At 44.4% G+C, this 17,406-nt stretch overlaps 1 protein-coding gene and 1 long non-coding RNA gene across 8 annotated transcripts in view; both read left to right on the top strand.

The window, feature by feature from the left end:
• The first annotated feature begins 4,083 nt into the window (after window positions 1-4,083).
• Window positions 4,084-12,271, top strand: LOC107966612 (uncharacterized). Of its 2 annotated transcripts, none has more exons than XR_010147709.1 (4): window positions 4,084-5,490; window positions 10,008-10,260; window positions 10,431-10,481; window positions 10,666-12,271. It is a non-coding gene; the product is annotated as an uncharacterized LOC107966612 (long non-coding RNA). The 2 variants fall into 2 exon arrangements; XR_010147708.1 differs by having other exon boundaries at window positions 10,428-10,481.
• Window positions 12,272-15,553: 3,282 nt separating this feature from the next.
• KCNJ1 (potassium inwardly rectifying channel subfamily J member 1) overlaps window positions 15,554-17,406 on the top strand; it is a 29,382-nt gene continuing 27,529 nt past the window's right edge. For 4 of the 6 annotated variants that reach the window (XM_001151011.4, XM_001151272.4, XM_016922262.3 and 1 more), the window contains exon 1: window positions 15,554-15,733. Coding sequence is in view for 1 of the 6 variants with exons in the window: in XM_001151213.4 (XP_001151213.2) it covers window positions 16,345-16,374 (30 nt within the window). In the remaining 5 variants the exon portion in view is untranslated. Of the gene's footprint in view, window positions 15,734-16,241; window positions 16,375-17,406 lie in introns of all 6 variants that reach the window. The other 2 variants (XM_001151213.4, XM_001151074.4) reach the window with 1 other exon arrangement.

Raw genomic sequence — 17,406 nt, 5'->3', positions numbered from 1 at the left:
TGGTTGGGTGTCTCCATGAGGGTCATCTGTCTTCCAAGAGACCCCAGAAGGTGATGTAGCTTAGACCATTTGCCGAGGTGCTCTTGCAAGTTTAGACACCTAATTTCCAGCACAGCCATCTCCCGAGAACACCCATCTCCACCGACCGAAGTTCAGCCTCCTGATATCTAGATGAAAATGTGAATTTGTTAATTAGCTGTGTGACTGTGCTGGGAGCCAAAATACACAAGATGGCACGATCAGCACATCTCTCCCTACAGGGGGGCTGGACAGGAAGCCAAATCTTGATTGAAGCATGGCTGGGTGAGTCTGGAATCCAACAAGGGCGTGAATTGTAGATGCCTTATGGCCGTTTTTCATGGCTGCTGAACAAGAAGTAAGGGCATGTTCGCTGGACTGTGGGAGCCTGCTGAATGAGGCTTACCCTTCCTGGAAAGTGCCTGATTCATAGCCCTGCTGAGGCCTTTTTTTCCTTCAGGTACGTCGGGTCACATTGGGGGAAGACACAAAGGAATTGGACTTTTTCTAGATGGGGTCAGACTCCCCCACCTGCCTCCAGCTGATCAAGCCGTCCCCCTGACACTCTGGCAAAGACAGATCTTACTGGGTCAGGGGACACTGTCCCTCACTAGATGCAGGCTCCAAGTGGGTCACCCCACATCTGTCTGTTGGTGGACACACCTGCTGGGGGAATTGAAGAATTGCATGAGGGGCCTGATGAGCTCTAGAGGGTCACAGAAAAAGACCACCCTGCCTCACTTCACAGTAGCATCAGGGAACATGTATTGGACAGTTGTTCCCAGAGAATCCCTTTCCCCAGAGAACCTGGCAGTCCTTAGCCCCTGTGCCCTTTTGAAAAAAAGAAGCCAAGCCAACCCCCAGAGCTGTGGGGGTGGGGAGTAGCCAGGATGGGATCTTCCTCCTCTGTTAGGGTTTGCAGGGCATGGCTTCTGCTTACTGAGCCAGGAAGGACAAGGCAGGACTGGGGTGTGGGTGGCACAGGTGGGCATGGGTGGCACAGTTGGGCATGGGGAATAGGAATTGGGCATGAAAGTGCCCCATGTCACTTCTGCTCCAAGGCACCAGGGCAGGCCAAGAGCTTGGGCACTGGACTTCCCCGCTGCGTCCAGGGAAGAGGCAGCCTGGCCAGAGGTGGGCCACTCTGGGGGCCAGGGTACGTGACCTCCCAATTGAGCAGAGGCTTTGGTGGGGGAGCTGCTGTCCCCAATCCCCCTACCTGCCCCCACCCTCCCACTCCATACCACCCTCCCCTTTCTGGTGTCCCCAGGCCCCTGACCCCGCCTGATCCTCGTGGCTGTGGACATCACCAGAAGGGCCTCAGCTCTTTTACCCAGCAGCACCACCTCCCGCAGGCCGGAGCCCTTCCCTGTGTGAGACTGTAGTTCCGAGGAGGCTGCAGTCCCCCCATGAAAGCCAGGGAGAGCAGCACAACAAACACTTAGGTTTTTTTGTAGGATTAAACACAGTTTTGTATTTTTTTTAAGGGGTTTACAGGAGAAGATTATTAACTTGACCAAGAGCCAGGAGGCCAGGGCCAGTCTCCACCCTCCTCTTCAGCTGCCTTCTCATGCTAACGTGATCTCATAAGATACCGTTCACCAGAGCGCTGTGGGAAAGGCCACACAATGAAGGTCGCTATGGTGACTGTCCCCTAAGCAAGACCAACAGCACTTAACAGAGCAGAGTCCCTGTTGGGATTCTCTTGCCTGCGGGCAGGTACAGCCCTGCATCCTAGTACCCAAGCCTAGGCCAGGCCTTCTGTGCTGTCTGATCTCCAAAGAGCATCCCAGCCACCCAGCACCTCTATTTCCACAGCCCCTGCGGCCCCCAGGGTCCCTGGAGACAGCTGTCTCTACCCGCAGGTTACAGCCGGGGAAGGCTCGGCGTGGCCTCCGCTGTGCATTGGTAGAGGACTCAGAACTGACACTGGAACTTCCTCGTTCCTGGCTATATTTGACTTTAGTATTACACATAATAATAATAGCAAGCAATGATATTTTATATAGTATTTAGAAGCTGCGGAGCACATTCACACAACGTTGTATATGGCAAATAGAATTTGTCCCTTTTTCCATTGAGAAAGCGAATACGCAGAGAGATTATATAACCATTCAAGGTCAGGCTGCTGTGGCATAGCAAAGGCGGACCTCAAGCCCAGATTTGCCGATCCAAGTTCAGTGTTTTTCCTACTACCCAAGCTCCCTGAGGCTGTCACCCTGAAGTGTGGGGCCCTTATTCTAAAGCACGTTTCCTTCCCCTGAATGGAATCCTCATGACATAGCCCCCAAGGCACCGCAGGCTCAGAAAGAGTGCAGGGACCCTGGCCAGAAGACCAGTGAGACCCGCTCTTTGGAAGTTCTAGGACATTCTGGAGAGGCCTGGGGTTTGCAGTTGGTCCCGTAGGCCCTGGGCGTGCGAAAAAGACTGTCCCACGGCATCAGCTGTGGGTGGATCTTTGAGCAGCATGGTAAGGAGTGGGGCAGATCACATCATCTAATGTGGCTGAAGGGCGTTGACTTCAAGGTCTCTGCACTGCTTTGTCTTTGCAGAAGCTGACGACTTCCAGAGCCTGGGCGAAGGTGCATGCCGAGTGTCTATCTGTGCAAGGGGAATTTGCTACCTACCCACCCCTGCCCACTTCCCCCCAGCATTCAGTGAGCACAGGGGCTGACCAGCTGGGAATGTGTGAACCTGCTTGTTTTGACTTCAGATGTTACAAGGACACGTGTGAGGCAACTGGGGATCTGGAACAAAGTGAGATGCTGAAGTATGGAACCGTAGAAAGACACAGGCCAGTGTGGACCACAATGTAAAGCTCGGGATCTCCCTTGAGCCCCTGGCTTTAGCTTGCCAAAGGGCCCCGGCGTGGTTCTCTGGCCTCACTCCCTGCCAACTCCCCAGACCAGATTTCCTTTCTCCACAGAGGAATGTGAGAAGCAGGGCCATCACCATCTGTTGCTTCTCTGGTCAGAAGTTCCAGCTTGAACTGCCTGCTCTGTGGGAATCTGACAGGTCTGGGCATGACTGAGGGGGTGGTGGGTGGTCCTCCGAGGGTCTACTGGCTGCCAGAGGAATTGTAGCCTCCAGTGAAGATCATCAGCCAGACCATCATAACCTGGTAACACCGTGGGTCTTCAGAGAGGAGGCGGAGAGGGTGGGTTATACACACAGTATAGGGGCCACTCAGCTTTGTCCTCAGCCCAACCCCCTGCAGATGTGGGTCTTGGTATCTCTCCAGAAACAGAATGAAAAGTACCTCCCCTGCTCACTCTGCCAGAGACGGCACAGTACAGGCCTCCTGTGTGTCCTGGCAGCCCTGTGGAAGGCATAGTGGGCTCTGTGGATCTGACACCTTGAGCACCTCATGCCTTGATCTTGAGTACGTGTGAGACCCCAGAGGGCACCTCTTGGGTCAGGGTGGTGACACTTTGCAGGGGAACAGGCATCCTGGACTAGCAGGTTGGGTGAGGCAAAGAAAAGGGAAGACACAATTTTAGTCATCCTTCATTCATTCTTTGGACAGGCATCACTCTTGGGAGCTCTGGAGTGTGAGGATCTTTGGGAGATACAATGATGACTTGGAGGAGGTCCCTACTCTCCTCCTAGGACTTCAAGCCAGTAAAGGAGAAAGCCATGATCACAGATAAAAGCAACCTGAGAAGTAGCAACAAAGTCCTGCAAGAGTGCGAGAGTTAGGGGAGGAGGGCGTGACCGCTGACTCGGGGGTTGGAAGCCTTCATGGAGAAGGCTTTGGGAGGCTGCTGTCTCCCCTCTGCTTGCTGGGGACAGAGGTCAGGAAAGCAGTGAGGCCACATCTTCAGAATGAAAAGTAGAATTTCTGTGGTGAAGCCACCGTGGGGCTCTTGGCCTTTCTTCCTGCCCTATTTGTATTCATCACTCCAGCCTACCAGACAGCCACCTCTGCCACAGTGCTCAGACGACCTATATACACGCCAGCCTTTCCCAGAGATTTATTTTTATATATTTACTCTTTAAACTTCTAGTAAGTTGCCCACATTTTTTTTGGTAGACCTTATCAGGTTTTTTTTTTTTTTCCAAATGTGTCAAAAAGGAGAGAAATGTAAAAGGAAAAAAAAAAAAAAAAAAAAAAAGAGGAGGCACTCTCCAACCTGCCCTTGTGATTTCACCACCAAGCCCAGGCACTGGGGTGGAGACATTTTAGGTCTTCCCTGAGGTTTGCCAAGTTCCTCACCCCAATTCCTGAATGTTTGATGACTGAGAGAGAGTATTTTGTCTTTATGATCTGCTTAGTATTTATGCTTCCATTGCACAGTGGAGGTGGAGTCTGGGATCTGAGCCCTGGTTCTCTATCTATCATCCGTGTTCTCTTGTGCAAGTCAACTGCCAACAAGCCATGAAGGCACAGGCTGGGAGACACATGGGTTCTTTTTTTTTTTTTTAGATGGAGTTTCACTTTTGTTGCCTTGTTGCCCAAGCTGGAGGGCAATGGCACCATCTCGGTCACTGTAACCTCCGCCTCCCGGTTCAAGTGATTCTCCTGCCTCAGCCTCCTGATGTACGGGTTCTTTAGCACTTGTAAATGAAACAAGTCACTTCTAGCTCAATACAAATCACCGTATGAATTCTAAGGGGCATTAATAGGAGCATGATGTCTAGAATGAAGGAGGTGATGGTCCTTTTCACTGGAGCAGGTGGGAGCGCACCTCCAGAGGGCTGGGCCCCGAGGGCTAGGTGTGAAGAAGGTTCTTGCAGGCTGGAGTGTTTGGGCGGATGTTGTTGAGGCAGAAAGCACAGGAAATATGGGCAGGCCAGAGGTGACTTCTAAATTCCCTTCCAATGCAGGGAGTTTGTGAATCTATGAACCTTTCTTTTTCATTCCAGGAAGCAGCTGCTTGGGGAGTGGAGGTCCAAGGCTTTTCAGATTGCTGGTGTGGTACCTAGCTATGGAAACTACTGAGCAGTCAGGTTCACAGAGTTAGTGCCTGAGTGCAGCCTTGACCCCTAGTCTCACCACCGACAACACCAGGACCCCTTTAGGATGGGTGTTCAAGGCCCTCCAGGACCACCTCTTGCTAAACCTCTGCTGCCTCATGCCTAAATACCTCTCTGCATCCCTCACAGGCAAAAGAGATCCAGACGATAGAGTAACATCAAAGGTTCTGTGAACTGCAGGTGAACAGACGATCATCTTCACCTACAGGGCTCATCGCCTTTTCATTCCCGTGCTTCTCGGGAGGAAAGCTACCGTGGAGCAGCCCTTCAGCAGAGGAATCCGTGGTGGAAACCCAAGCGTCCTGGCTGCAGTCTCCTGGGAACTGGAGTGTGAATGCTCTCCTTCTGACGGCAGACAGCTGAGAACCTGCAGGGTTAAAAGTGCACAGTCCGGGAAGGTTCTGTTCCCAGGACAGTGCTATCGAGTCCACTTGCGGGCGCTCCACGCGGTCTACCTAAAGGGAACAGCCTGCGGCGTCGGCACCCTATTCATCTGTAAGGATGGGGAGATGGAAAAATACGGTGCTGCTTAGCATTGATGAAGCGCTTGCTTCAGGGAAACTGACTAGAATCTATTTAGTCTCCAGAGCATTTCTGAGAGGCAAGCAGGCCTCAGGGCTCTGCAGAGGGACCACATCTTTTTCTAGAAAGCCTGGGAGAGAGCAGAATGAGGCCAAGCCTGAGGGCTTCTGGCTCCTTCTCTTCCTTGTGTAATGCCCTTTCTGACTGGTGTGAGTGTCAGGGCTCTGTGAATAACCTACTATGTGTCTCTGGGTGTGAAGTTTGGACTATGGGATGTGTCTGCACAATATCCTAGAGAAGAAAACATTTTGTATCTGTCAAAAACCTACCAGGGATGTCAAAATATGAAACAATATTTGTAAATATGAAATTCTGGGGAAAACATGGCAAAACTCCTCAAGATTGACAATAAGAAACAAAGAGAAGTGGTGAGCTTCCTCCTACAGAAAGACCCCTGGCTCCTGCATTCCAAGAGCTGGTCCCTGCCCCAGAAGGAGGCCACAGGGCCTGTGTGGAGGGGTCTCCACAGTGAGGGAAGGATGAAAGGTCACCTTCCCCAGCACAGCAGATCCTGCCACCTTGTTCCCACCTGCCCTTCTGCCTTGTCTGCCAGCACGTCTTCTTTTAAGCCCGGCTTTCTCCCCTTTACTCTCTGGCCTCCATGCTGCTTCTCCTTCCTTCTACTCCCCACCTTCCATGACCACCTGCTGTAATTTTAATCTTTCTATAGTGTCCAGTCCAACAGCACCTTCTCTGTGAAGCTTCTCCAATTTTCCCAGCTGGACAGAACTTCTGTATATTCATAACCCTTCCTATGCATTTGTGCCTTATTATGTTTGTGACTGTCTTCTCTTCTATAAGAGATTCAACTCTTAAAGGGCAAGAGCCATGTTTTATTTATCGTTGCAACTCCTAAAGTGCCTAGCATGCTGCCTTTTATTTAGTAAGGCCCTCAAAAAGCTTTGGATGAATTAAATGGAATCATCCAAATTTTCCCTGCATTCAATTCGATTTCTTTTTCAAAAAAAGGTCTTCAACCTGGAATTTCTCACTGAGTGAGATGCTTTCATCTGCAGTGGCAGGCAAGGTTTCAGAGGGAAAGCATTTTTATCTCTTGCATGTGGCTTTCTCAAAACCTTTCCCTTGTGAGAATATATAGCAATGTTCTTTCCTTCTTGTCATCTCAGTGGATTATCCAGTTCTCCTCTGTCACAAACACATTTGGATTTTACCATCACTCTTTCACCAGACAGGAGCTTTCAAGAAAATGAGGCCTCAAAGGTAGAAGAGCCTCTTCCAGCAGAGTCCCTCTGTCCTGTTCCATTTAGGAGCTGGAGGGCCTGTTAGGTGATGTGCCTTGCTACCAGTGGTGTCATCTGCATGGCTGCCCTTCCTGAATCAAAGAAGGGCATTCACAGGTCAGAATCTGTAGAGAGCAGTGGCCTGGGATGCCTTATGTATGGATGGGAAACAGCTTGTAGATTTGTGGCTACATGAAGCAAAGATGCAACTCAGTCTCATTGTGTTTGAATACATGTCAGTGAGCTAGTTTTGCAAAACGCATGAGGCTGTGGTGATGAAGTCATGTATCAATGAGACTCGCCAGTGGACACTGCTTGGCTCTTCCTGTCTGCCTCTCGCAGCTGCCAAGCATGTTTTCCACATCACTAAACAAGACCACCCCTCCCTTGGAGCTGGAGTCAAGGAGAGGAAATACTATCACAACCACACCGTCCAAATATGAGCATTAGTCTTGGAGTTGCATTTCTGAAAAAAGTTCTCTGCCCTCAGCCAAATCTTTAGAGGGGCTTGTGGGAGAAAATAGGGGGAGATGCCAAAATGCACATGATGGTGACAGTTGTACGCAGAGGATTCATCCCTTTCCCCCCACCCAAAAGTGGATGCTGGGAGAAGATACCCCCGAGTCACTCAGCGTTAGTTACTGTGCCATTCTTACTTGGGGTGTGTTGGGGTGTGGGGGGATGGCTACCACTCCCAGGGCTCCAGGAGCTGTGGTTCAGGTGAGCGACTGTGGTTCAGGGCAAATCAGATGCTCCTTCTGAATGGCATGGAGACCCATGGTCAGGGCAAGGCATAGAGATCCACCATCAGGGCGTTTGCTTCGTCTTGCCCCATTTCATTGTAAATTATTCAAAGATAAAAGGGACTGTGCCTTTAAAATTTATTTTTGTTAAAGTAATCTACATATAATGTTTAAAAAGGCTCTTGTTCACATTATCCCCTCTATATTCCTCTCCACACTCCCATGTAGCTAGATCAGAAATTTTATTAGATCAATACTCAATGTTGCATTCTGATAACTCTAATATTGTTCACAGCTCAACCAAGTTAGGGTATTATAAGTACATTTTCTCTCCTTTATAGTTGCTTGCATTTAGTGGAGTTAACAATGTTCTCCTTTTCTTATTTACATAGTTCTCTATATGTCTATCACTGATTCATCCTGAAAATCCCCTTCGGAACCGTAAACACCCTCTTAACACATGTGGGCAACTCAGTCTGTCCCATTTTCCTGAGAGGTGGCCACCCCTCGGTGCTGGCTATTCTCAGGGCCAGCTGGGCAGATGTCCTGCAGGGTGGTCCTTCACCATCACCCAGGCAAGACTCTTTGCTTCTTGCCCGTGCAGGAGCCCCTGTGTCTGGGATTTCCTGTGTCCCATTATCTGGGATTCTTCCCTTTCTTTGGTGGCTGCATCTTCTAGTCATGTCCTAGGAAATGGTCTGCAAGAGGTAATTTGAACCTTGTGTATCTGAAATGGTCTTTATTCCACCTGCACATTTAATTGAGGGTTAGGCTAGGGATAGAATTATTTTCCCTCAACATTTCAATTTGAAAATGCTCCACTGTTTTTCATAGCATCCTGTGTGGCTTTGGGGATTCAAGTGCCCTTTTGGTGAACAGTTGTTCATAATCACTGATGTGCAGCATATTTCTCTTGCTTTATCTCCAATGTTTTGAAGTTTCATGAGATTGCCCTGATGTGGTTTACATTTTTTGTTTGGGGTTCTTAGTGGGCTCTTTGAATTTGGAATCTTGTGGCCTTTCATTCTGAGAAACTAAAAAAATATATATATATCATTCTTCCATAATTTATCCCCTCTATTTTTTCAGTTCTTTCTTTCTGGAACTTGTAGTGTTAGTCTGGGTCCTCCAGGAAGGAGATGCCAGGACAGGATGAAACATGAGAGGATTTTGTTAAGGGAGATGGTGGTGAGAGAGCGTGGGGAGGAATCTAAGGGAGGCTGGGGGCTGGGGCAGCACGTCTGACCCCTGCGAAAGAGAGAGGGAGGGAGGGTTGGAGGGTGCACCTCGTAGGGGACAGCTGTCACGGAGATGAAGCCCCATCAGAGAGCCTACCTCTTCCAAGAACTGGCCTGCCTTGGTGCTCTGCCTCCCTCAGTGACTAGGAGCAGCCCACAGACTGTGTGCTTGGAGCAGAGGCTGTGGAGGGCCTCAGCAGCTACAGCTGCAGGTTGGCCAGGTACATTCTCATGGCTGCCACCTCCTATCATCCTGTGATTGCTGACTCTCCTGCATGGATTCTATCCTTTCCTTATCTTTTCTCTCCTATTATTGTTCCTTAACAAAAACTATTGGGAGATTTTCTTAGCTTTGTTTTCAGATCATTTTATCTGCTCTCATATTTAAATTTCCAAGTGCTCTTTCTTGTTCTTGGAGTCTTTTTTTCTAGCGTCTTGTTTGACATCTATAATATCATCTTTTCTCTCTGAAGGTAGGTAAGGGTTTTAGACATTTATTTTGCCCCCTGCTAGGCCTCTACTTACTCCAGGTTCCCTTTCTGTGTTTGCCTTGACCTTTCTTTTTCATGTTAAAGCCTTTCCTCAAATGTCTGATGACCCTTGGCTGCCCGTCATTTAAGAAAGTGCCACTAGTCAGCTCATCGGAAGCTGTGAGGGAGAGGGCTGCATTTGGTCCTGCCAGGTGGAGGAACACTCAGGCATCAGTACTAGGAGGTCTTTCCTCTCAGCCCATTGGATTTCCCTAAAGAGTCCTACACGGCTGGGATGAGGCACCTGGGTGCTGAGTAGAGGAAGGGAGTCATGGGTCAGTCACCCTGTATGCAGATTTTCACACAACCCCCTCTCTCCAGGACACGCCTCGCCCCCCACCCTAAGTAATGCAGGACCCAAATCCACACCCTTCCTGGGTTTCTCCAGAGTCAACCTCAAACCCTAGGCTGGGGAGTCTGTTTCCTATAGGCACTTTCAACCAGCGATCCTGTTTTCAGCCCCACACATCAGCTCTTCTTTCAGAGGCACCTGGCCCCTCTTGTGTGAATGGGAATGTGCTGCCTTCCTCTAAAACAGACAAGCACCTGGAAAGGCTTTTTGTTTATCTGAATGACTCCTGTTGGAATATTAGTCATGAATAGGATAATATGTTTCAAATGTTCCAAACTTTTTTAAGAGAAAGAGAAAACCGTCTGTTGACTCTGGTCTTCACTCAGGTCCAGCGGCGGGAGGCTCCAGGTCCAGTCTGAGGAGTAAATGCTGGGCGTGTAACCTCATCAGTGTTGGAAACCTGGTGAGGCTACACGGCACAGAGGGGCCGGACTGAATCAGGGAAAGAGGAGTTGGGCTGTCTTCTCATTGTCACACACCATCCCACCATGGAGGACTCAGGCTGTCTCATGGCTACAGAGGTAGTGAAGCAGTTGCCAGGCGCCAGAGCAGGAGCGGAATTTCTCCGTGAAGACAGTGGTAAGGAGGAAGGACTGAGAGTGCATCCCACTGGGGTACTGGAAGGTGTAGGATTCCATCAGGGCAAACGCTATCATTTGTGCTTTAAGACTAGGATTTGTGGAACAGGGAGAATGCATCCCCTGCCCTCCCTGTTGCTTAGCAACAGCCCTCTTTCCCATTCCCAGCAGGTCCAAAAGGGCCCAGTTTTGAAGACTGGGGGCAAGGAGTGGAGGATGAAGGTAAGATAACTCCCTGGTCTGCATAATAATGAGACATTCTGGCTCCATTGTGCAAAAGGTACCTGCCTTGCAAATGAATGAGGTAGTTAAAAAACACTTCTCCCTGTTTGGGGTTTATTCTGTGAGGATGAATGCTTACCTGGGGGAGGCACATGTTTCTCTGTATGTGTTTGTATTTCCACAGCTGTCTGCTGGATCACAAGAGTCAAAGACATGCCTTCAGCCCACACAGGTGGGGAGGCTCAGAGTGCCTGCCCCCTAGGGCCTCCACGCTGGACATTGGGTCAGGGAAGCCCCCTTTCCTGAGTTGTTCTGTGGGACTCCAAAGGGCCTCCTGCCAAGCTCTCTGACAGTTCACATCCCATCTGAAGAGCCTCATGCACCAGTCCAGGGCCTCTGAGAAGCAGATGCCAAGAGGGGATTAAAAATGCCAAGATTTTGTTGGAGGAGATGCCCAGGTGAGGAAAGTCAGAGGGAGCCTGTCTGAGGAGTTTTCAGACCGGGACTCAGGGCAGACCCTGAGGGGAGGAGGGAGAACAGGTTGGGAGGCTGCATCCTAGACTGCCATGGAGTCTAAGGAAGATTCCACGGCCATGCAAGAGTGCTCCAGCCAAAGGCACCCTTGGAGGAGCCCACCTCTCCCGGGGACTGCCTCCCTTCATGTCCTCCTGTGCTCAGTCCCTTCAGAGTGCAGCCCCTTTGGCCTTGGACACTTCCTCTCCCTGCATTTCATGGGCTGCAGGGCGTGTTCTCCCGGCCTCCACACCCAGGCCTGCTCAGAGGTAGGGTTGGGTGAACCTGGGGCTTGGGAATATCCCACTGGGGGGATTGGGAGGCCTGCAAAGGTAGGTAGAGGGCCACACAGTGAGGGGTGCAGAAGGGAGGGCCTGTGGACAGAGGGGGTGAACCCAAGGACGGCAAGCAGCAGCAGGGACAGGCGTGATCACAGGAGGCCACCTGTGAAGGGGGAAGGCCAGATTTAGCAGGAGCGTGGACTCCCCGCCTCTTGCTCTTTCCCCCACCGTGTTGTAGCTCCTTAGTGTGGGTATCCTCCCACCTCACTTCGCATGGGAACCCTTCCGCAAGTGGCTTCACTTACACCTGTGTCTTGTTCTGTCTGGGCTGCTGTAACAAAATATCTGAGGCTGGGTAATTTATAAACCACAGAGAGTTATGGAGGCTGGAAGTCCAAGACCAAGGCACAGGCAGGTTTGATGTCTGCTGAGGCCTTGACCACCGCATCACATGGTGGAAGGCAGACGGGCAGAAAGAGGACAAACACTGTGTCCTCACAGCAGAAGAGAATGAACCTCCTCCCTCCAGCCCTTTGATAAGGGCCCTAACCCCATCTGGAAGGGCTCTACCTGATGACTTAATCAACTCCTAAAGGCCCTGCCTCTTAAAACTATCTCATGGGGATTATGTTTCAATATATAAATTTTGTGAGACACATTCAGACCATAGCAACCTACTATGTTCTTTTTCCTTATCTGTAATGACTGGTTATGCTTATAAATGTTTGAAAGCAAAAGTGCCTTTTCCGTGAAATTTTGCATCTGTTTCCATTTTATCCCTTCTCTGAGCATCATGGAGACTCAGCTGTCCCGCCCCGGAGACTGGTGTCAGGAACCTGGTGTATGGTCTCCAAGCTACGCTGCTGCTCTGATGCTTCTCATCTCTTTGACTCTTGAGCTGAGGTTGATCCCTCCTACTATCTTGTGTGGTGTTGAGTGGAGGAGGGGACAGGCAGGGAAGGGGCGTGTGGCCAGCCCACAGTCACCCACTCTTGCTTCTTGCAAACCCAATCAATGGTTCGAGTGATTACCAGCTGTGAAGTGTGAGGAACAGTGGGAAGAGAGCAACTCAGGAGGGGTGTGGGGTAAGGCCCCCTCTCCCTCAGTCTCCTAGTGGGAGATGGCCCTAGGGGGTGGGCTGAGGAGGAAGACAGAAGGCTGACACTCGGAGTAGGTTGGATTTCAACCCTGTTCATTCAATGACAAGTGTATTACATATGCTATCTCTTGAGCTTCCCACTGTAGACTTCTGAGGTGAGAAGCTAGGTAACTTGCAGTTGGTAGAGCAGGGTCTCGACCCCACCACTGAAGTGCAAAGTCTGTGTTGTAAAGTTCTGCATTGCCCCAGGACCAGAGTGGCTGGTGAATGGCCAAGAGAAAGTCAGGCCAGCCTGACCTTCTAGGGCAGGAGTCCCCACACCTGGTCTGTGGCCTGCTAGGAACCAGGCTGCACAGAAGGAGGTGAGTGGTAGGTGAGCAAAGCTTCATTTGTATTTTGACCACTCCCTATGGCTCACATTACTGCCTGAGCTCCGCTTCCTGTCAGATCAGCAGGGGTATTACATTCTCACAGGATCCTGAACGCTTTTGTGAACTGCGCATTCCAGGGATCTAGGTTGTGCGCTCCTTATGACAATCTAATGCCTGATGATTTGTCACTGTCTCCCATCACCCCCAGATGGGACTGTCTAGTTGCAAGAAAACAAGCTCAGGGCTCCCACTGATTCGACATTATGGTGATGTTGTATAATTATTTCATTATATATTAGAATATAATACATCATATATATTATATAATATATTAGAATATAATACATAATATATATTATATAATATTTAGAATATAATACGTAATATATATTATATAATATATTAGAATATAATATGTAATATATATTATATAATATATTAGAATATAATATGTAATATATGTTATATAATCTATTAGAATATAATACAGAATATATGTTATATAATATATTAGAATGTAATACATAATATATATTATATATTAGAATATAATACAGAATATATGTTATATAATATATTAGAATATAATACAGAATATATGTTATGTAATATGTTAGAATATAATACAGAATATATGTTATATAATATATTAGAATATAATACATAATATATGTTATATGATATATTAGAATATAATACATAATATATATTATATAATATATTAGAATATAATACATAATATATAATTCTATTATATTCCTTATTTCATTACGTATTATATTCTAATATATAATATAATATATATTATGTAACATAATATAATATATTATTATATAATATATTATGTAACATAATATAATATATTATTATATATATGTAATATAATATATATTATATAATATATTATATATTATATAATATATATTATATTACATATTATAATATAAAATATATAAGATATAATATATACTATATTATATATAATATAATATAATGTATCATATAATATATTATATAATTATTATACAATGTTATACTATATATTGTATATTATATATAATATATTATATATAATATATTATACAATGTAATATATATAATATAACATATTATATATAATATATCATACAATGTAATATATATAATATAATAAAATATATTATATATTATATAATATAATAAATATATTATATCATATAATATACAATATATTTTAATGATAATATACAATAATGATATTATATAAAATATATAATTATATTATATAATATATATAATATAATAATTATATATAATATATAATAATATATAATATATAATATATTATATAATATATATTATATATGTATATTATATAATATATTATAATATATAATATATTGTATATGTATATTATGTAATATATTATATATGTAATATATGTAATATATATAATAATTATATAATATCTTATATATTGTATAATAATTATATAATATATAATATATATTATATATAATATAATATATATATTATATTATATAATTATTATATAATATAATATATATTATATAATTATTATATAATATAATATATATATTATATTGTATAATTATTATATAATATAATATATATTATATTATATGATTATTATATAATATAATATATATATTATATTGTATAATTATTATATAATATAATATAATATATTGTATAATTATTATATAATATAATATAATATATTGTATAATTATTATATAATATAATATAATATATTGTATAATTATTATATAATATAATATATTGTATAATTATTATATAATATAATATATCGTATAATATTATATAATATTATATATTTTATTATATAATATAATATAATTATATACTATCATATAATATATAATTATATTATATATTATATTATATATAATATATATAATTATATATTATATGATAGTATATAATGATATATTATATTATATTATAATAATATATAATGATATATTATATTATATTATATTATATTATAATATATTATATTATATTATATTATATTATATTATATTATATTATAATATATTATATAAGAATATATTATATTACATTACATAATAATATATGATATATTAGAATATAATACATAATGAAATAAGGAATATAATAGAATATTATTTCATAGAATAGAATATTATTTCCTTCTATAATAGAATAGAATATTTCATTATTTCATCCCATATTCATTACTTCATTCTATAATATTATAGAATAGAATAGAATATTATATAATGTAATAGAATATTATTTCATTATATATTAGAATAAATGAAATAAGGAATATAATAGAAGTAAAGTAATTATTATAAATAAACACAGTAGAAATAAAGTTCACAATAAATGTCATGTGTTTGAATCATCTCGAAACCATCCTCCCCCACCACCTCCCTGGTCCATGGAAAAAATGTCTCCCATGAAACTGGTCCCTGGTGCCAAAAAGGTTGAGGACTGCTGTTCTAGGGCCACTGAGTGATTCACAGGACAGGAGACATTTGTGAGGGGCTCCTTGGGGACCCCTACTTCCCTGCCCTGTAACATCCAGCCTCATGTGCGCACGTGTTCAACTTCATGCCTTTGACTTAGACACATCGACATGAGCATACCGGCCTTCTGGTTCCAAGCCAGGGTTCCATAAACAAATCCTTCTTAGTTAGCCTTGGTAGCTCAACACCTTTGGTATCTCACCCACTTAACTGCCACGCCTACTCTTGTTGGATCCGGTTATAAAGTAAACTATGTTCTTTGAGAGCTGTTGCATACAGATGAGTTGGCAGCCGGTCTGAGCTGGCCCACAGACTCATAAAATCAACAGGGCCTCGGGTACCCTCACCCAGCATATCCAAACTCTTGCATCAAAGGTGCAGGGACTTGCTCACATCGAGAATCTGGTTGCTTTCTTGGAGACCAAGAAAATGAGTTTTTGTTTCTACATTTACTCCAGCAATCCATGAGGTAAGAGGAGAAACACCTCATTGTCTCTTTGTAGGAAAAAGAAGTTAATTCTTGTGAAAATTTAGACCTCTTTTCCCCGCCTCAAATCTAGGCAGACTTGTCTGTCCACTCCTGGGGGATAGATAGAAGCATGGTTTTAACTCACTCACTGGATGCTTTTGGTGTGCTGGTTACATGTGGATTATTAGCTGTGTGCTACATCTTGCCTTCCCTGGGCCACTCCGCAGCCCTGGGGCTGGAGGGCAGTAAGAATCTTTGGTTGCATCATGCCTGATTCCAAAGTCTTCTTTTGGTGGCAGAGATGTATGTAGGGTTTTCATCTCTGGTGGCATCCTTTCAATTGTAGCAAGACCTTGCCTAGTAACACAACCTCTGCCAAGCCGTTTCCATCTTTAAGGTAGAGGATCAAGGTGCTAGTGGGGTCTATATGGTATCAGGAAAAGGCAAGAGTTAGCCAGACATTTTGATTACCTTCACCCAAATGTCTTTCTTTCATTTTCTGATGTAGGACTTTATAGGAATTTTGCACCATTCTGAATGAATACATTTGGATTTCTCAACATTTGTTCAGCTTCCTAATGACTGTTGTGACAATTGCTCTATACCAGTGAATGCCAACTGTTTATCTCTGCTTTGAACAGGTATGGAGCCCCTTCTCCCAGTATCTGTATCTTACAGATTTGGTGCATAGACGCTTAAAAGGAGTTGGTCTTTCGCAACCAGCAACCTTTAGGAAAAATGATTGAATTTTTCTCCTTTTAGCTGGGCTTACAAAATGGAGCAAAACATAGTGATTGTGCTATGGACCTTTTATGGACAGGGACTTGGCAGAGCCACTCACTGGATGCTTTGGATCTGCTGGTTGTACCTGGATTATTAGTTGCGAGCTGCACGCTGCCTTCCCTGGGCCATTCCGTAGCCCTGGGGCTGGAGGGCAGTTAGAATCTTTGGTTGAATCTTCGGTTACATTGGAGGAGCTGCCCAGTCTTTGTGGGCTCCCTTCAGTCATGGGCTTGACTTGTGTTGTCTTACTCTACCCTGTTTAGTGTAAATGGATTCTCACTAAGTCAGCTTCAGCTTTTAAGAGCATGATGGGGTGGAGATATCTGGGAACGTATGGGCCATCAGAAAAGCATTTTTTTATACTCAAGTCATGAAGGTGGATTTCTTCTGTGTAAGGAGGTGCACCAAGTCAGTGTAGGTGCAAGACTGCCCTTGCAAAGAAGCAGAGTATGTGAATTCCTTGAGTGGGTCTTAATCTTTAATGCTTTAATGACTTTTGGTTTGCCTGATTTTTTTTAATATAAGAAGTTTGTAATTGCCAAGCATGCTTTTCTGTGAAGAGCTAAGTCTCAAAATTCCCCATTCACGTTCCTTTCCTTTCCTCAGTAATGTGTTTTTCTGTGCTAGGTTACGAGTCTACCCTGCACCTTGTCACAGCTCAGTGATTGTCCAGGGATTCAGCTGTGACTCACATGCTTTGCCTTTTACTTGCTCCAGGGTTTCCATGCATTGAAGGCTTCCTGGTGCCCTCTCAGTGGAATTGCTTCTGGCCTGGCAGTTTGATCCTAAGGGTGACCCAAATGTTCCTCCCCTTGGCTCCATAATTTAAGATGCCAGTGATGACTATTGTCTTTCTTCTCTTCATTCTTGTCTTTCTCATGACTATTATT

This window comes from Pan troglodytes, chromosome 9 (genome assembly GCF_028858775.2).
Source record: "Pan troglodytes isolate AG18354 chromosome 9, NHGRI_mPanTro3-v2.0_pri, whole genome shotgun sequence".
Classification (NCBI taxonomy): Eukaryota; Metazoa; Chordata; class Mammalia; order Primates; family Hominidae; genus Pan; species Pan troglodytes.
This window is presented reverse-complemented; position numbering and strand designations above follow the sequence as displayed.